The 20689-nt window shown below is 37.7% G+C and overlaps 2 protein-coding genes across 6 annotated transcripts in view; one reads left to right on the forward strand and one right to left on the reverse strand.

The window, feature by feature from the left end:
• Nucleotides 1–6492: 6492 nt before the first annotated feature.
• On the reverse strand, nucleotides 6493–20156 carry adcyap1b (adenylate cyclase activating polypeptide 1b). 5 transcript variants are annotated; one of them, XM_016519668.1, is made up of 6 exons: nucleotides 12034–12145; nucleotides 11765–11913; nucleotides 11235–11339; nucleotides 10172–10306; nucleotides 9710–9814; nucleotides 6493–9198 (listed from the first exon to the last, which is right to left on the reverse strand). In XM_016519668.1, the coding sequence occupies exons 3-6, from the start codon at nucleotides 11336–11338 to the stop codon at nucleotides 9015–9017; spliced, it is 528 nt and encodes a 175-aa protein (XP_016375154.1). In that variant the 5' UTR covers nucleotide 11339; nucleotides 11765–11913; nucleotides 12034–12145; the 3' UTR covers nucleotides 6493–9014. The 5 variants fall into 5 exon arrangements, with proteins under 5 accessions (XP_016375154.1, XP_016375151.1, XP_016375152.1 ...); XM_016519665.1 differs by lacking the exons at nucleotides 11765–11913; nucleotides 12034–12145 and adding an exon at nucleotides 20075–20156; XM_016519666.1 differs by lacking the exons at nucleotides 11765–11913; nucleotides 12034–12145 and adding an exon at nucleotides 19718–19807.
• Nucleotides 19346–20689, forward strand: part of LOC107713975 (tyrosine-protein kinase yes) — a 31461-nt gene continuing 30117 nt past the window's right edge. The window contains exon 1 of the mRNA XM_016519659.1: nucleotides 19346–19426. The gene's annotated coding sequence lies outside the window, so the exon portion shown is untranslated. The remainder of the gene's footprint in view (nucleotides 19427–20689) is intronic.

Consider the following 20689-nt stretch of genomic DNA (forward strand, 5'->3'; position numbering starts at 1 on the left):
TAGACTTTCATTCATTATCACAATTTCCTACGCACAAAATCAATATTATTCTGCACAGAAGCAGATGTGATGAGATTAGTGGGTGGGTGGCCAAGAAATGAGAGTTTGGATTATTTCACTCATAAGAGAAATTGAGGACAGATGCTCCGCATGGAAAGGAGTGTCTTCTTCCCTGAAGGAATGCGGAGTCACTTCCCAATCCCCCTTTGTGGGGGCTGTGCGTATTTTACCTCTCGTCAAAATCCAGACGCAGACAGTAATGTTGCCGACATATCTCCAAGCCTTCTGAAACTCCATGAGCCCACTGTCTTTGGATGTCTCTGTTTTTGGCAACCCACCCACAGAGCAGCCTACCTTTATCACTGTCAAAAAAGAAGCCTTTCTGCAGGAAGATGGCAGTAATGCTCTGCTTATATTTGTTGGGGTGGTATCTGGGGGAAAAAAAAAAAAGATGTACTACACCCTTTCATCTCCTAGAGAAATAAGTTGTAGACACAGAAGGTTTGTCCTTTATGGTAGGTTCTTTAGCGCCAGAGGATTTAATGTTCTGGAAGATGCATGATGGGAAAGTTGGCGTTATACGTAGAAAACTGCAAATAAAAACATTGATCTCTGAGAGCTGTATCATCTATCTATCTATCTATCTATCTATCTATCTTTTTAAAGAAATTAATACTTCTTTGAAGTATTTAAGCATTAAATTGATCACAAGTCATTTACAGTGTTACGAAAGATTTTTATTTTAAATAAATGCTGTTCATTTGAACTTAAGAACTTTTTTAAGATGTGTCAGAATTTCCACATAAATACTAAGCAGCTCAACTGTTTTCTGCCAAAGAGCACAATATAATAATAATAAATGTTTCTTGAGCAGCAAATCAGCATATTAGAATAATTTCTGAAGGATCATGTGACACTGAAGACTGGAGTAATAGCTGCTGATAATTTTGCTTTGCAATAGCAGGAATAAATGACATTTTCAAATAAATTGAAATAGATAACAGTTATATTAAATTGCAATAATATTTCACAACATTACTGTTTTACTTCATTTTTCATCAGATAAATGCAGCCTTTGAGGAAATAAAATATTTCATGCTTGCTGAAAAAGTACTTAAAGTGCTCTATTTTCACACACTAACTTTGTAGTTAATATATTAAAAATGATTCTTTAGTACTTCTTAAGATAAACGTAAGATCGACTAAGTGTACTCTTACTATTTTGGGACACCATGAATATGAACTAAAATGCGTTTTTAACATACTATCTCTGTATTTTCAAAAATGAATTTAGTCACCACTTGTGGTTCACTTGAGTGTACTAGTGTATGAAAGATATAAGTGCACAACAAGTGGTGACTAAATACATTTTTAAATACAGAGATAGTACGTTAAAAGCGCATTTTAGTTCATATTCATGGTGTCCCAAAATAGCACAGTTGAGTACACTTAGTTGACCTTAAGTTTAACATAAGTATTTAGTATATTAAGTACAAAATTAGTGTGTGAAAATAGAGCACTTTAAGTACATTATGGAAGTGTACTTTTTTTAACCTGGGGAGAGAGAGAGAGAGAGAGAATGCACAGATAATTTTGAATGGCTATCAATGTGGAAAATGCATGTTGCTGCCAGATAGTGTAATTCCAACATCTACCAGTAGGGGCAACAGAGATAGTACGTTAAAAGCGCATTTTAGTTCATATTCATGGTGTCCCAAAATAGCACAGTTGAGTACACTTAGTTGACCTTAAGTTTACCATAAGTATTTAGTATATTAAGTACAAAATTAGTGTGTGAAATTAGAGCACTTTAAGTACATTATGGAAGTGTACTTTTTTTAACCTGGGGAGAGAGAGAGAGAGAGAGAATGCACAGATAATTTTGAATGGCTATCAATGTGGAAAATGCATGTTGCTGCCAGATAGTGTAATTCCAACATCTACCAGTAGGGGCAAATGCTAAGCAGGAAATTGACCCCTCGGTTCAGCTCCGGTAAACTAGTGACAGAGTTCAACACCATGGACAGCAACTCAGGCTGCATCCTTTTCTTCTTTTCTCTGCTTCTCAGACAAGGAGTTCGTTTCAAACGGCACCGCAGAGTCAGTTAAGCAGTTAAGACCTACCATAAGGCGAAAAACAACTGCAAATGTAAAAAGTGTGACTCATCTGTGGTCTCTAAACAGAGGACCACACACTGGTAAACTCAGTCTGTTGTTTCAGGTAAACTAGGAGCTCCTGCCACTCACTGTTTTGACGTCTTTGGTTCTTCCCCACAGGCTTTAGTTTTCCCCTGTTCCTCCCTGTTTGATTCTTGCTCGGTATCCGTCAAACTCCTGTGGCTTAGCAACACTGTATTTCCTGGTATCATCAACAAATACACACAAGCAGGGCTCTGACCCTATACATCAAAGCTACTAATACCACAGCAAGTCATTTACACTTAATGAACATAATGTACTGCTTGATAAAAAGGAGAGAAATCCAGACTAAGTGCTTCCTTTTGAAGATAAACATTGCGTTTAGAGATGATCACCAGTCAGTGTCAGTGTGAGTTACGTCTCAGTGCTCTCTCTGCTGTGTAAGTGCCCCTGATTCCCTTGACGAAGGCAGTGCGTCATAGCCAGCTTTGTGCTCTTTGGCAGTTTTGACAGCCGCACTGGCTCACTAAGAGGGGCTATTGGAACCCTAAACTGGTTTGCTTCAGGCCAGGGTGGAGGAAGACCGGCCCCTTGGCCTTTTAGCGGACACTACTGAATGATTCATAGTAGTGGGGTGGTTGTATCATCTTGAGGTAATGTTTCACAGAGTGACTTGCAGGGGTGTCGCTTTTCTAGTGTCTACCGTCTGACCCTCAAACAGTGGGGTGAAGCTGGGTAAAATATCGATTTTGAAATGAATCGTGATCTTTATTTGATCACGATATCCCTTCTTAAAAACTCAAGAGCGAGCTTTTACCCTTTTACTTTTTTCTACTGCTTTTTAGCAGTTGGCGCCAAACCAGCAGTCTCTTAGAAGTAGTATTTTGTATGAGTTGGCTGTCTGTATCGAAAGTGATGAGATAAAAAGGCTGAGTACCACAAAATAATGGCAAGAAAATATCTTTCTATTAGGTTGTCCTCGCAGGCTGCATGCAATAACATAGAGTGAGACCGGTTGTAGTGTGATTCGCATACAATTGACTCTTTTTAATTATCAAAAACATACATAAAATACATAAAAAGCACCTAAGCAAATAACTAATAAATGAATAAACTATTTGTCTGAAATATTTTGATTTATACATGTTGTGTAGATTCATGGCTTTTCTATACTCTTTAATTATAGTTTATAATTTCATAATCGATTAATCATTTTGTATTTTTTATAATTACAGTTTGATACAACAAATTAAATTTAATGTTTACTTCAGTAACTCACAGAGCACTTTTAATTGTGTTGGTTATTAAATATAGAGGTATACATAGTTTAGGCCCTGTTGTTAATTACTTTTTTAAATACATATTAAACAGCAATATTTATTATAATGTACCAAGTTATGAGTTTCCTTGCATATTTTTCAGCCTGAACTCAGGAAGAATGTTTTTCATGTAAGTAAAATGGAAATTTTTACAGAAAAATGCACAAATGAAATAGAATCAGAATTGAAACGAGAGCTTGTGAATCAGAATTTAATCAGGAAATCTGTATCAGTACTCAGTAGCTATATATAACTTTATCTGTGCTTAAAATAAAGCAAGAGCTCTACAAAAATAAAGCCGTCTAAGGCTCCAGCCCCCCACCTCCCCAATCACCAAGGCCACAGATTTACCTTTGACATATTGTTGTGTGACTGCAAATTACTCCCTAAGGGAGTGTGTTCATGTACACACACACAGACACACACACACATGCATAAGTCACATCTCACATTGGGGGGACACACAATAGAAAGGAGTACTGTGAGCTGGGGGTGGGTGCCAGTCTCAGTGAAGTCACCCTCTTGGAAAACCCCCCTTAACCCCCATTTCACACCCATCTATCCGGCATCCTCTGCACCTCAGGAGTGTGGCAAGGGGGTAGGGTGTAAAGGGGCTGCGGCGGAGAACAAGTACATGGCTAAGATGGAGGCTCCCAGCATGATTCCTGCCTGGCTGCTGTTTTCACAGCTTTAATTGAAGGAAGGAGGGCTCTGTTGCTTACTTCGAGGCCCTTAGAAAAACAGCTTAGTGAACACAGTCTTTCCTTGGAGGAAAAAATGAATGTGATGTTTACGCTCGATTTTGTGCGACAAACAGATTTTGAATAGCTGTAACTCTTTGATTTGAACTGAAGCATTATGGTTTAATGGATGTTTTTTATAGCAGGGGATTTTAAACCTTTTGATGCCAAGGACACCCAAAAATAGCAAGGGATCTATCTATCTATCTATCTATCTATCTACCAGATAATAATTTTGGAAGCGCTTAATATTTTACGGACAGATAGATCTATCTACCAGATAATAATTTTGGAAGCGCTTAATATTTTACGGACAGATAGATAGATAGATAGATAGACAGATATCTATCTATCTGTCCGTAAAATATTAAGCGCTTCCAAAATTATTATCCGGCTTTTTTTTCTATCTGTCCGTAAAATATTAAGCGCTTCCAAAATTATTATCTGGTAGATAGATAGATAGATAGATAGATAGATCCCTTGCTATTTTTGGGTGTCCTTGGCATCAAAAGGTTTAAAATCCCCTGCTATAAAAAACATCCATTAAACCATAATGCTTCAGTTCAAATCAAAGAGTTACAGCTATTCAAAATCTGTTTGTCGCACAAAATCGAGCGTAAACATCACATTCATTTTTTCCTCCAAGGAAAGACTGTGTTCACTAAGCTGTTTTTCTAAGGGCCTCGAAGTAAGCAACAGAGCCCTCCTTCCTTCAATTAAAGCTGTGAAAACAGCAGCCAGGCAGGAATCATGCTGGGAGCCTCCATCTTAGCCATGAGAGAATGTGTACCAGGACAACACTACTATACAATAGGGATGTCTATTTTTATACATGGTAGCTTGAGAGCGATCATGGAAAACTCCTACTGTTGAATGCAGAAATGTCCCCGGGAAGACTTATGGAACACTGAAGCGTTTTCTTAAGTGTTGTTTGTTCCACCCACTGGAATGTGTTCAGATTTATTGTGAAGCTCCTTTAGGCTTGTAATTTAATACGTGCTGCATCGTTAAAATAGTCCTTTTATATCGTTTAGTAGGGTAAGTAGTGTTTCCATCATCATCTAGCCAGGTTAGAAGCGATTCCATTAGCACTTGTCTCCAAGCTCCCTTTAAGGAGTTTCAATGGCTTTTTACCAGTGCTATACAGCGCTTTGGACATTATGAAATAAACAGCAAGTGACACTTTGCCCACTCTGACCATACTTCTGAATAAGATTGACTGAAGGTCTCATCCCAGAAGGAAATATGACTTGTGGATGGCTGGAAGGCAGGAAAGATGAATGACAGAAGATATGTGAGGAGCTATAGAGTCGAGTGTGTCATGAGGTCTCTACTGGCTCAGACAGAGCTATCTTGTCCTGAAAACATGCTTTTCTTCCAGGATGGACTGAAGTTAGCTTTTGTTGAAGGTGCAGCACAACAAAAACTTATCCCTTATATTTATGCTTTTGCATTGAAAGTGTAGATTTAATCAGTTCCTGCTTTCCTTGGGAATCGAACCTACAGCCTTTGGCATTGTTGGCACCATGCTATACAAAATTTGTCATCTAATGCTTTTCCCATCTTCTTTAAATAGTACTTTTGAAGCTTTAGTTTCACTGTTTTGTTTTTGTTTCTGAGATTGATTGTTTTGGACCATTTTTTATTTTTTTTGCTTCTGAAGTTTGATTGTACTGGACTGTGACATTATGTCAGTTTCATTTTATAACTTACAGTCCAGAGCATAGAAGCTTTTGACTTACCTCTGTAGTTGACTGGGACGTCCAGAAACACATCATGTGCAAATGATATGTATCTTCAGCATCTTGAGTCACCTTTATTGCTGGACAACACAGAATGTGTGTGATCTTCCACCACCACTGTAGTGTTATTTATATGTGTTGTTATATAGCTGTTCATTTATTTGAAATATGTCTTTGTTTACAGTACGAGTACATATATGCAATGTGTGCGTATGTGTCTTGCTGTCGGTGTTGAAGTGGGTGTTTCGTTGAGGGTCACTCTTGATCTAATCGCCTGGGATCACTGACATGATGTTAATGTTCTGATTGTTGTGAGTATAAATTAAAGCCGTCACAACCACTCGGCTCACCCACAGTGATATTTGGAGATCTGAATTATACTGATTATACATCTTGAACAGCAGTGGGTTTTGGTCTATCATTAGTGTCACAGCGTGAGCCTTCCTCGTGTGCTTGTGTGAATAAAAGTAGCCGTATAGAGAAACACACAAACTGTGCGTTCACAAGGGCTACGGTGGAACGTTCCAAAAATTAGACATGGATTAGAAATTGTGTTGTTTACAAAAATTTATTCATACAAATCTTACAACACTTTTTAACATTTAAAAATGTCACCCCCTAAGGAGTTATATGTGTTAATATAGGATGATGTCACTTGCTAATATTCACTTGTCACATATATAATGTTTCAGGTATAGATAAAACGTTCACATTAAGGCTTTCGGCACTTTCAGAAATGTACACAACAGGCTGTGCTGTGGCCTGTGTTCCATCAGATTTTCCGCTCGCTGTCAAAACACCCTCAAGCTATGCAACAAGAAACAACACAAAACCTAGCTAGGCTTCATGGACCTTGAGCTACAATGAGTAGAGCTAAACAGAAACACGTGCTTGCCACATTTACACACATTCATCAGCTTAAACAATCCAGACAATTAATACTTTTACCATGTACACCACTTCAGTAATAGATTTGATCACAATATATGCTGGCCATGCTTTTCAGCTCTAATTAAAGAATTAGGTTTGAAACCAAGTTTCGAAAAGAAAAGGAGAGGAAAAAGTAAAGATGGAGTTTGTGAAATGGAACCTAATAGTTTGCAGCATCGTAGGGCCACTAAAATTGCCATCTGTGATAAGTGGCGATTTTTTTATCGTAAGTTGTCACAAGGCACCTAAGCCAAAACCCATATCATCTTTCATAACATCATTATGTTCACGCACGCTTTCACTCGCCCACCCACGTCCCGCCCTTCCTACACACACGCACACACACACACACACCTCGCATAACACTCTCAGAGACGCATCCATACTCACATAAAGCCTGGGGGACAATGCCAAATTGAAGAAAGATTGATTTCATGCCTGGGACAACGGTTTACATATTGAATTAGCGGATGAATAAGACTTGATTTCCATATCAGGAGAAATATACTGAGTTCAATACAGGCTTAACCAAAATATATGGCGAAATCAACATATAGACGATTAAACATATAGATGAAAAACTATAGATGATTTTGCAGTGCGTCCCTCCCTAAGGGTGATGGGTGTACCTTATCTATACATACAAGAAAAAGGCTATCTTCAACATGCACTAGCACTATCTGGCAATAAGGGTGATGAATGACAATGGTCACTTTGAAGTTCACAAGGACCTCCCCCATCGCTCTCTTTGGCCTCCCCATTCTCTCAGCCTCACATTCCCTCAGTCATCAGCAGCAATTACAGATAAGCATTAACACAATTGATTTTTTTCTAGATTTACGATGAGCTGATGAATGAAACCATTAAGCATACTTCGTCCTATCAGAATTAAGGAGCGATCGCATCACTGAAGAAGTTTTCACGATTAAGTCATGGACGTGAAGGGACTATCCACCACATTCATTTCTTAACTGAATTTTAAAATAGCGGTGGCGTCAGATGATCATTATGTCATGACTTGCTACTCGATACTGGTTTAGTCTAACTGCAGATAGCACATAAAGCATTCACAGCTTAAGGCATAAGAACAAAATTCAGTCAGAAATGACGCAAAGCCACCCATAAAGGCATCGAATACATGCAAAGAACTGAGAGAGAGACCGACACGCCAATTCCACAACACATTTTAGGTGGAGCATGCATTTGAATATTAGGACTTCGATTTTATTCAGTTTTTTTCTCTGCTTTGTCAGAGGCGGATCTGATGGGGGGACTAATACAATGAGCATGGAAACATTGAGTGGATGGGAAACAAAGAAGTGCAAAGGATATGCATGTATACATTTTAAGTATACCATGCACTGGGATGAAGAAAAAAAAACAATAGAAAGAAAATCCAACAAGGAAAAAAACATGTATATCAATACTACAGTTACTCCAGTGTCATTTTTTTCCCAGTCAGGCATACTGGTAACTGGCTCCAATCACATACACAGGCAGGACAATCACATTCCATCTGGAGAAGACAAGTGATTTGAAGTACAGTTCACAAATGAGTGGGCTAAGAAAGAGGGAACCATGCCAGCTACTATATATCCCTCTCCCACTCCCCCTTTTTAGGGGGGAGTCACAACATTTTAAACAGCCCTGTACTTTACAGAGTATGTTGGATACATCCCTGGGCAGACTTTGGATAAAATAAGACTCTATTCTTTTAGCAGATTACAAAAATAAGTAACATTCAGAACTTTGATTGTCTTTTTAAAATCTATTTATTTTCTGCATATGATGATGAATTTGAAAAGATATCAGGCGCATAACGTTCAAGGTGCACATTTTTTTTCTTTTTTCTTTTTTTTCTCCTGATGGTTTTTGTTCTCTTTTGTTTTTTAACATATATAGCTATATACATGAAACTGAACGGTTGGTCCACAAAGTATAACTGTGCGGTTTCAAGTGCTTTTGTACAAAAAGAAAAACAATGTTATTAGTAAAATATTCATTTTAATGGCTTTACTTCATACATAAATACATGTTTAAAGAACACAGGCGCGATCCACTGATTAATCAGTTATATCAGAATGACTTTGATCTTAGGACTGAATGTACACATGGAGGGGCAGTTGGGGGCAGTTTTGTCAGCGCTACAAATAAGCAAATCGACGTCCTTTGTTTTTAATTCTCTGTCTGTACCTTCTTCCCAGGACGGCTGCTAAATACTTCTTGACGGCCATCTGTTTTCGGTAGCGACTGTAAATGTCGGTGAAGATCCCATCCGAATGCCTTTTTGATAAGGTTTCCGATTCGTCCTCCTCGCTGCTTCCTCCGCTGCAAATATATGAACTATTATTAGGCCACCGGCTGGCACAGAAAATGTGTTAACAGGTTTCAGTACAGCATAAACGCTCATGATGATCCAAACAGATTTTTTTATTCCATTGTTCAATAATAAATAATCTTGAGCAATTTTTTTTCGTTAGCATTGCAACGAATTATATTAGAAATCGAAAGAAGATCCAGCAGACAAGCCTCATAAATTATGCATGTTGGAATTTAAATGTATTCTGACGCATTGTCTCTCGGCATTTTTTCTCTGACGATATACAACATTTTTGTCTTAGCACAAGCAATTAACATCACTTTTAATTGATCGGGTTTCATCTACGAATAGTTCCCCGTGAAATTCCACGCCCATGCGAGCCCACAGACAAAGACACAAGAAGTCGGGAAAAAATAAAGACGAGAGAGTCAAGACAGGACAACGAGAAATCACCTCCACTGAAATTAAAAGGGGGAAAACAAAGATGACGGCAGGTAAACGCTTAAAAATTGCCCTTACCCTACGCGAACTGCCATCAGAGAATGCAGATATTTTCGTGCTGATAACTGAACCAGGATGTCCCTCAAGGCTCTATCTAATAATCCATCTGCATGCCTTTCCGTTCTGAGATAAAACGCCAAACACATAATATCAGTGATGAAATACCACAGAACACGTTTGTTGCAAAGTAATCAGCCTGATTTAGTTGTATTCTTCTCTCGGCTATACGCGTAATAGGGTTACTTTCGATTCCCCTAGTAAATCTGTCAATCGATCCGTCTCTCTCTCTTGCTCTATCTATCTATCTATCCATCTATTTTAAATAGTCACTTGATGCAAATATCAACAGCAACAATAACAGAAAAAAGCAAAGGAAAAAAGCTGGGAAACAAAAAGGAACAGACATAGCGGAACAACAAACTAAACATAATGACATTGATTCTCATATGACATACAGTCATGTGATGTGAAATAATGTACCTTTTCTCTGGCGGATAGTATAGCGTGTATAGGTCATCCGTGAGAGAGGGAGGACTTCGTATAGCAATTTGATCAGTCCCAAAAGCCAGGTCGCTTAACGAGTTTCCGTCTTCGTCAAATACATCGTTGTCTAGTCTGGAAAAAACATAGATTGATGCATTTATTAAATCAAAAATTAATCACCAGAGTTATATGATGTCCATAAAAAAAACAGCGTTTGAAAGAAAGTCTAAATAAATCGCTAAATTAATTCTGCCGTAAATGATACAGTTGTTTTGCGAACAAAATAAATAAAACAGGCTACATTGTGAGATGATAAATGCGTCATGCTCGAAGCAGGTTCATGAATCGAATTGATTTTTAAATAAACTGTCTTATTATTGTGTTATCTTTTTAGGGTAAATGGGACAATAATAATCTTATTTCTAAGCGTTTCTTCGCAGTTTAAAAAAAAAAAAAAGCAAATTATGATGAAGCTTGCTATATTTGGCCATATGTGCTCAATAATGAGATTTGATGGTGACTTGTGAAACGTACCCAAATATAACTGACATTGTAATCTTATAATCATCAGTAAATTAACACAACAAAAGGTCCCGCACTGAGCATCTCATTCGTTATTTCTTCGGTTTGTACAGTGACGCCACTGTACCGTCATCTTATACGGGCCTCCCGTTACATTCATTGGTTTCTCATTTTCATACAAGCTACACTGCATCTGCCTGTCCCGATGGAGAAATTCCTACTTAGCGATACGAACGCCCTCCCACATTGCGCTTGCACTGTAGCCTTGCGTAAACACTCGGGGGAAAATCTCGTTGGGCTGTTACTGTTTGAAGTCTACAGAATAATACAACAAAGTCAATCCTTTTTCCACTCTATAAATTTAGTAGCCAAAAAATAAAGATCAAATCCTTATCCATTTTTTTTTTCTGCGCTTCGACAAGATGATTAAATTCTAGACTGTTTAGACTGTAAAATAAAGCTCGTTGCAGAATATAGTCCGTTTCATCATGAAAGAAAACCCCAAAACGTTGAGCAGAAAAGCTTATAGGCTACATACCTCATCTTGGGAAAAGTCATCCCAATAGGCGTGCAGTAGGCGCTGTAGTGCATCATGATTCCGTAGATCAGCAAAGCTAAAGTCGCTTTACTAGATCTGGCCATGCTGTAAAGATAGAAGAAAGTTAAATAAATAACTTAAACATATAAAACACTTAGCCTATGGACTAGCCGCAATACAGTCCCGGTAAATTTACAAATTCATCGGACGCCTGGGTAGGGCTGTATTAGGCTATATTCGATATAAGTAATGCGCAAATAACTTTTGCTAAGAAAGCCTCTAAAATCCAGAAAGGCAAACCAGAAGCGTTTTTTTTTTAACTTTTTTACTCATATTTCCCGCTCATGAGATGGAATTTGAAAAGTTTAAAGAATGCCATGCATGAGCAACAGAATCCTTCTCCCGACGAGGCAAACGATAAAACCGGTAGATAATATTTAGAAAAGGACAATCCAGTTGCCTGAGCGTCTTCGTATCATAATTCCTTGGTTTAAACCGAATAAAAACGTCTTTGCCGGATTTTAACCTACCTATTGCAGAGTAGGTAGATAGAAATGCTGTTCGATGCGACTCGGGTGCGGCTGTGATTGTGTGAGAGAGATAGAGATCTTCCTCACAGCACCTCTTCCCTGAAGCGCCACCGTCCTTTGCTTATGTGCTCGTCGGTTCAACCCCTGCACTTTTATACAATAACCAATATAAACAAAATCACTTTTCCAAACAAAACCTCGGTGAAATCAGCAGCACTCTTTTGTCTACATATCCTTTAGCAAAACTTTTTCTGCTGTGCTCCGATTACCTCGGATTTTTATCCATGAATAGGGAGTCTTGCCTTTTTTTCAATAAGTCACATTAAGTATGCCACAGACGTCATCAGCCCTTCCTCCCGGGATATAATAGTACAGTTCCTTCCTCATCGATGAACGAGTCATACGCCTCAAATGGAACTTTCCTCTAAACGTAATTTCGGGGGGAAAAAGGACAATTTGCAACTTTTTTTCAACTTGACATGACAATGTGACTGCCAATTAGGCTCACCAGTCCGTGGGTTGTCTCGAGGTCCCAAACCACATCAGTCACTCCATACAGACACTTACGCACTGTGGGACTGAGCAATGATGGGACAATAGCGGGTGGACACGACAACAAAATGAGCCAAGTTCAGAAACGCCACATTTGTCACAGGGTCACGAGTTGAGCGCTGTCCAGCAGTGGGGTACTGAAATTGCATTGTGAATAAAAATAGCGCAAACTTTTTTTATTAACTTAAGCTATATTTATAGACTGGATGAAATGTATCTCTCTCTCTCTCTCTCTTTTTAATTTTTTTTACAAATACAATCAATAAAAGACATGTTAGTCTGTTTTAGTCTCCTAGGCGTCATTACTGCGTCTGAATTTTTTTAGAATGATAAGCCCACCTAGCTATGTTCCACTTATAACTTCAATATAAACTCTCGCTAGTTTTTCGTTATATCACTCACAAAAGCAAAACGTTATTAGTTAGTCAAAATACGTGATTTTGTTATGGTAGCCTACTATGAGCAAACTGGATCCCTGATGCATTTACTGGCCTGTCCGCACACAGATGACGAAGCCTGGAGTCATGCACCACCGGTGGATTTGGTATGAATTAATTCATGATTACGATTAGTGAACTCTGACGTCATATGTCGAAACTATAAGTCACCGCTTCGTATGTATACTCACTCATTCTGTACACAGAGCGTGATTTAGTTGAACAATGAATCCGCGCCTTGGTTACCTATCACCTCAGGTCCGTTCTTACCTCAATTCTGCCCCCATGTGTTTCAGTTTTGAAATTACATATGAAAACGTTGGTTGGTTTCAGAGGTGCACGGTCACCTGTAAGAGTCTTGAAGACTAATTAGATATTTTTTGTTAGACTTTTGTAAATAGACTAGGCTGTAATTAAACCGTTTTATCCAAACGCTCTATATAAAGTCATAAATAAGGACTTTTGTTTATGCGCATTCTGTATCGCTCGGGAACGTACTGTTGCTATAGTTACCACACAACGTATGTTCGCGAGACTTTAACTTTTGTGATACCAGAACGTTTTTTGAAAAAGCTGTTGAAAGTTGTGGTTATTGAAACTTTGATGAAATGTAGCTATATATGTATTGCCTATACTTGCATAACAGAAATAGTAGCCTACACATCATTTTACTTAGTTTGGGTTTGGTTGAATCTAAATGGGGGTTAGGCTACCCAATATAACTCGCAGCATCATGAATCGCGTTTTAACTTGCCTTTCACCTGTTCATTTGGCCACCCAAGTTACAGCATTCATTCATTCATTCATTCAGGCCTATTTATGTATGTAGGCATATGCAGCATGCATATCAGTAGGCCTATTATTTTCATAATTGTTAAAAATAAATGTGTTCTCGGTTCACAAACCCATACTTGCTGTAAAAAGAGACAAACACAAACTTCTGTAAATTAAGTAAATGAGAAAAACTGGAAAACGTGCTATTACTGACTGTGTATGAGTCAAGAGGAGGAATTATTTACAGTAAAGCTATTAAGTTGCTTCCTCTGGGTATCCTGCTGTAACCAATGAGATTAAGGTACATTTGTCAACTTGAGTGCAAGTATTGATGTCCCTAATTACAGCGGGAGGAAGTCATTGTTTCGTCACACATTCGTCTCCTGTGTCACTACATATTGTGGTACTTTAAATTTCCAACTTGTGGATGAACATGACCTTTCTATGACGCATATCTAAGCACGCCTACAGCATACAAGAAACTCACTTAAAACGGCTTCATAAATTAAAAACAAGAATTTTTAATTTTTGGAAATGACTAATTTACATATACCGGTACATAAATTTTACAACTGATGCATAATATATCATTAGACTATTATGCAGTGTCTTCAGGTGCTAGCGTGCAGTTTTTTTAAGCAGGGATATGATAGAGTCTATCAAAATATGTTGGTTGGTTACAGTAGTAAATATGTACATATCCACATACAGCATATAGGCCTACAGAATACGACAATATGCACATAAATATGGAAACAAAAGTTACATTTTAAAAAATAATATAATAAATGCAACCGTTATGCAGAGCCTTGGTTTACTTTTGTGTAGGACAGTAAACTGTAGTGCGATCAAACTCCACTTGAAGCCAGTATTTACCAGTGGAGTGATAGTTTACTATCAGTAACACTTAGGGCCTGCAACTCTTATATTTAAGAGTTTTGGTCAAATTACATTTTATGTGAGCTGTTGTATTTGCAATAATAATGTGACCCTAGACCACAAAACCAGTCTTAAGTCGCACGGGTATATTTGTAGCAATAGCCAACAATACAATGTATGGGTCAAAGTTATTGTTAGAATTATTATAGAGTTTTTCTTTTATGCCAAAAATCATTAGGATATTAAGTAAAGATCATAATAATAAATATAGCTGCAAGCAGCAATGACCGGGGTTCAAGCACTTTAAGGCCTTTAAGGTGGTATGTTTTAGGGTCTAGGCCAACCTAGATGTATGGCTGACAGTAAAAGACATCCAAAACGGAGAAAAGGCTCACAGACACACACACACAGAAATGAAATGGTTAAACTATTATATTAATACTCAATAAGCATGCTTACACACAAACACACACACACACACACACACACACACACACACATACATGCAGAGACACACATATACAGACATACATGCACACAGATTTTGTTGCAGATATAGATATTTGACATAAATGATAGGTGACACAATACTTATTCCAAGTCTTCTCTTTTTAGGAGTTTATATGTCATTTTCAGGTTTCACTGTAATCATAATCTGGCATAATTGTAAAAATTTATATGTCTGTATGAACAATATGGTAAACTATTAGTAAATGTGATTTTAAATGTTTTAACAGTGATTTTATAATATCTAAGCATGAATCCATCAAACCTTTGAACAGTACTGTTTTAGTGCATTTAATGAGCCCATTAGTGGTCTTCCGCTGCCATCTAGTGGTTATAGATGCAATTTCTCATACAACACTGTTTAACCTTTATAACTATTATAATGTTATTTTTTTGCCCAATTTCTCTTATATTTTGCATGCTTGTTTAGAGTGAAATTATGCATCATTTTACACAGTTTTGAGAGACATTGTGGGCTTTCTTTTAGGATTTTAGGCCTTTGGGTACACAATGTAAAGAACATATTATAAAATGACCAGTTTATAGTTGTCCAAATGCAAATGTTCAACATATTTTTGATAATTATTGACCTAGAGAGTCTAGAGAATAGTACTGCACTGATTTAATTGATTTTGAGTTAAAAACCGAGGACCAGTTCACAAAAGTAGGTTTTTGAAATAATCTTAAATATTTAATGAACAGTTTGATTGACAGCATTGGTCCCAGAGGCAAAGTTGTTCAGAATGAGGAGATCTATCATATGATATGAAGATCTAGTGTTCATGTAAATATATGAGAATTTTTTAGCAATTTGAGGCCATTTTCCATTGAAATCTTCTGTTTTTGAAGCCTTTTTAACTGTTATAGCGCCACCTATTGTCCGATCTCCATGAAACTTTGCATGCTTGTTAAGAGTAATCTGACACATGTTTTCACAAAGTTTCGTAAAGTTTTGAGTTTTTGTTTAGGTTTTATAGGCTTTGAGGTATATTTGACCACGCCCCTTTTATAATGACCCCATTATAGGTAACTGAAGGACCAAATTCAAGGTTTTTTTGATAATTATTGACCTAGAGAGTCTACAGATTAGTACTGCACTGATTTTATTAATTTTAAATTAAAAACCAAGTACTAGTTCACAAAAGTAGGTTTTTGAAATAATCTAAAATATTTAATGAACAGTTTGATTGACAGCATTGGTCCCAGAGGTAAAGTTGTTCAGAATGAGGAGATCTATCATATGATGTGAAGATCTCGTGTTTTTGTGAAAATTTTTTAGCAATTTGAGGCCATTTTCCATTGAAATCTTGTGTTTTTGAAGCCTTTTTAACTGTTATAGCGCCACCTATGGTCCAATCTCCATGAAACTTCACATACTTGTTAAGAGTCATCTGACACATATTTTCACCAAGTTTCATAGAGTTTTGAGTTTTTGTTTAGGTTTTATAGGCTTTTGGGTATATCTGGCCACACCCCTTTTCTAAATGACCCCGTTATAAGTAACCAAAGGACAAAATTCTACATTTTTTTGATAATTATTGATCTAGAGAGTCCAGAGAATATTACTGCAGTGATTTGATCGAGATCAAAAAAAGCCTAGGACTAGTTCGCAAAAGTAGGTATTTAACATATTTGTGAATAATTAATGAACGATTTGATTGACAGCAATAGTTCTTGAGGCAAAGTTGCTCATTATGAGGAGATCTATCAAATGATATGCATATTGTGTGGATTTGTGAAACACCGTGCGATTACAGAGCCAAAAAGCTCGTTAGCGCCAACTAACTTAATAGGCGCTTAAAGTTGTTTTGCCAATGGCGGCCATGTTTTTTTAGATACGCGAATGTCCTCATAGACACTTGTGCCGCTTCAGACAAAGACACTGCATACCAATTTTCAAGTTGATCGGACCAACGGTTGCCTAGTTATAGTTTCTTCGATCTTAGATCTGCGCATTTTTTTTAAATTTGACAAAAAATTTAGCTCATACACATATGTAGCGAGTTTGGTGAAGATATCTCATTTCGTTCACGAGTTATAGCCTTTTTCGTAAAATTGATCCTCGACTTTCGAACATTTTTGCGCCCCATTGCAACAGCGAGTCGAAATTTCAACTTTTTTTTGATAATTATTGATATTCACTGTCCAGAGAATATTTATGCAGTGGTTTGGTTCCGATCGGGCAAAAAACCTAGGACTAGTTCGCAAAAGTAGGTTTTGAACATAATTAAAATTTGCGGAAAAACGAGACGTCCTAGACCCAAAATCAGAGTGACCATTTTTAAAAATTTTGGAGTCTACGACAAGCAGTTTAGGAGTTATTAGCGCTTTTGCGTTTTTTTTATCGCTGTAGCACCCCCTATTGGCCGATTGGGCTGAGACTTTGATAGGTTCTCCCCAAATTGAGCTCTATCATTTGGCCAAGTTTCAAGTCTCTAGGCCTTACGGTTTGGTCTGCACGATCAGTTTTTGGGGAGAAGAATAATAATAAAAAAATAAATAAAAATCCTAACGATTTCAATAGGGTTTCAGCGCTGCATGCTTGAACCCCTAATAATAATAATAATTCCTTACATTTATATAGTGCTTTTCTGGGTACTCAAAGCGCTTTACATAGAAGGGGGGAATCTCCTCAACCACCAACAGTGTGCAGCATCCACCTGTATGATGCGACGGCAGCCATATTGCGCCAGAATGCCCATCACACACTAGCTTATTGGTGGAGAGGAGATGAAGCCAATCAGCAGATATGATGGTTAGGAGGCCATGATGATCAGAGGCCAATGGGCGAATTTGGCCAGGATGCCGGGGTTCCACCCCTACTCTTTTTCGAAGGACATCCTGGGATTTTTAATGACCACAGAGAGTCAGGACCTCGGTTTAACGTCTCATCCGAAGGGATTTTTTTGCACCCTCAGATTCCAGATTTTCAAATAGTTGTATCTCTGCCAAATATTGTCCCATCCTAACAAACCATACATCAATGGAAAGCATTTTTTATTCAGCTTTCAGATGATGTATAAATCTCAATTTAAAAAAAAATGGACTTATGACTGTTTTTTTGGTCCTGGGTCACATGTTAGGGATGTGAAAATATATCGTGTCACAATATATATCGCAATACAAAAATGCAACAATATATATAACGGATAGTGACAATATGTATATTGGTTATAGTTGACCTAAAATAAAAGTTTAAAAATCAAATATAGTAATGGCACAACAAATATGGGAAACTCAAAAGGTCACACATTTGAGCTTCCATGTTTTATTATTTATATAAATAAATTAACAATTAATTATTAAATTTAATTCTTTAAAAAAATTTTTTATTTTTAATTAAAACAGTCTACATAAACATCATATATGCTTATGTCATGGACAGAGTGTAAGTAACCGTGTCTAATATAATTTTTATTTTTTAGCTAAGCAGAATCGTGAATATTTCTATTTTGGTGTCAGCATTGCCTTGCCTGTTCATGGGGCAGAAGGACCAAGTTCAAGCCTTTAAGTCCACCAAATTTAGTATTTTAATGACCAGAACTTTTTTTTTTTTAACTGTTCACCATATGTCTTAGAAGTATTCATTTTAAAACTTGCCATTTTAACTTTATTTTGGCTTTATTCTAAATAGTATCATGGGAGTATACTAGTATCTATATTTGGCAAATTATGTTACTTCTTGGGTGTCATATATTTCATGAATGGTTCATTTTATATTATACAATTGATTACCAAGCATATCTAATTTGATTTGTGCTTCAAATATTTTAAAACATCACTGGACACCAGTGCAATGTATCCGTGAAATGTGCCCAGGATGTAGGCCCACTACTAAACGTAAACGAATGCTAGAAAGCTGCAGTGATTTAAGTCCACAGGCAGATGGCGCCATAAGACTGATCTAAACACCGTACACTACGCCGTCTAGTGTTATTACTTGTGTTTGCGTAATACAACGGCGACCTGCAGTACTATTGTGCTTAAAATATCACCGGCTCATCGTCTTTCCTCTACTTGCCAACTGAGAGACTGTGATTTCTTTCCGTTCACCATTCCCTGCGGCGGCCATATTGTGGGATGCGTTGCTGCAAGTTAAACCAATTCAGAGCGGAGGGAGGGGGAACATCTGCGGGAGTCCATCCACTATTCCTAGAGCTGTCTTTTGTCATGTAGCATAGCCGCATAATCTGTACCGGTTCCGGTTTAAAGGTTTTTGTTTGCTAGGATTGGTCACTGTTACTCTTTTCCTTGTACTGCAACACAAGAACAAAACCAAGTAAAGTGACTGGATTAATAATATCTATCACGGATTTTCCCTCTTTTGGGCACAGCATTTATTTATCACGTCTCGTGAGGTGTTACATGGCAAAGGAATGGGACAGACTGTGATTTTCAAGTTGAACACAACAATACCAGTTTGAGGTGCAACACTGAAACATTTAACGTTACTGACGACGAAGCGGTCGGAAGGCGTATGTAACCTCAAGAAAAAAGAACCGATTCGGCAAAGGTAAGAAACCCGATTCGGTTCCTTTCGTGAAAGTGTAGTCAAATGGCCTAGTCTCCTCTCGCCTTTGATTTTGTGTGAAACGAGTGTGTGATTGTGCTTGAAAACAACAGTGGGCGCTTAGTTCTGTGTTTTCTCCTAACCTGAATACAAATCTCTGCTGCAGCCGCGTTCTTGTCCCAAAACTAGTTGTATTTCTCGAAAGAAGTTTCGAAGCCGCCCGACTAACGTTAACGTTACCGTGTTCGCTTCGACAGAGACCGAGAATGAAACGTGGCTCCTCAAAGTTCCCACCTGAACCGTAGATTTCCGAGGAAACGCTGTAAACGTCCCGTTCGCATTTAATCGGACGTTATTGTGAACGCCAGTAACGTTACTTTGAAACTCGTGTATACTCGCATTTCTGTCGGTTTATGAGGATTTTGTAGACAAATGTCCACAATGCAGGCCTGTAGTGTACATACACGCCACAGGGAACATGGGGTGATCCATACTTTGGACCAGTGTGTGAACGACTCGCTTTGATATAGTGTAATTCTTTATCAGTAAACTATGTAGGCTAACTTTCCGCCATTAAGTCTTTATACAATTTCAGATTTTAATGACGTTTGAGAGGGACTCGTGATCAGTTGTGCAATCTTAACAATAGACCTCTTCTCCAGTGTGTTGTAGTTCTTGCAGTTAACCATCCACTCCGTAGGTACTCTCAACATCCGGGCATTTCACACCATTTTCGGTTGTTTACATTGAATAATTAATGAAAGGATGTCATAGCAAAGCCGATTTCGTGCGTGCGCAAGCGCCTGATTAATCCTCCTTTAGTAATCCTTCTGTGGGCACAACCTCTGCCCCACTGCCTGATGCTGACTTGACTCTGGGTGAAGGGAAGGATGCCATCTTCAGCTCTGATCTGTTTCTTTTGATCCTGTCTTCTGTATACTACATGTTACAACCACTCATGCAGGTCATGGCCCTTTTGTGGGTTGTGGGTCTTCAAACTTGTAAATGGCATGGACCCCCAAATATGATATGAAGATATCGGACTTGTTACAATGACCCTAATCATTCCAAGATTGCAAAACCAATTTTGGTACCACAGCAAAACTTGAAAATCACACTTCTATATAATAGTAATTTAATAATTTAAAAGACAAATATAGCAAAACGGACTTCAGAACTTCTCTCTCTCTTTCTCTCTCTATGCAATGTTATAAAAAATCATATCACTTTTGTATTTAACTTTATTTTACTGTAATATTTTTTAGA

This window comes from Sinocyclocheilus rhinocerous, unplaced genomic scaffold (assembly GCF_001515625.1).
Source record: "Sinocyclocheilus rhinocerous isolate Xijiao unplaced genomic scaffold, SAMN03320098_v1.1 scaffold2043, whole genome shotgun sequence".
NCBI classification, from domain to species: domain Eukaryota; kingdom Metazoa; phylum Chordata; class Actinopteri; order Cypriniformes; family Cyprinidae; genus Sinocyclocheilus; species Sinocyclocheilus rhinocerous.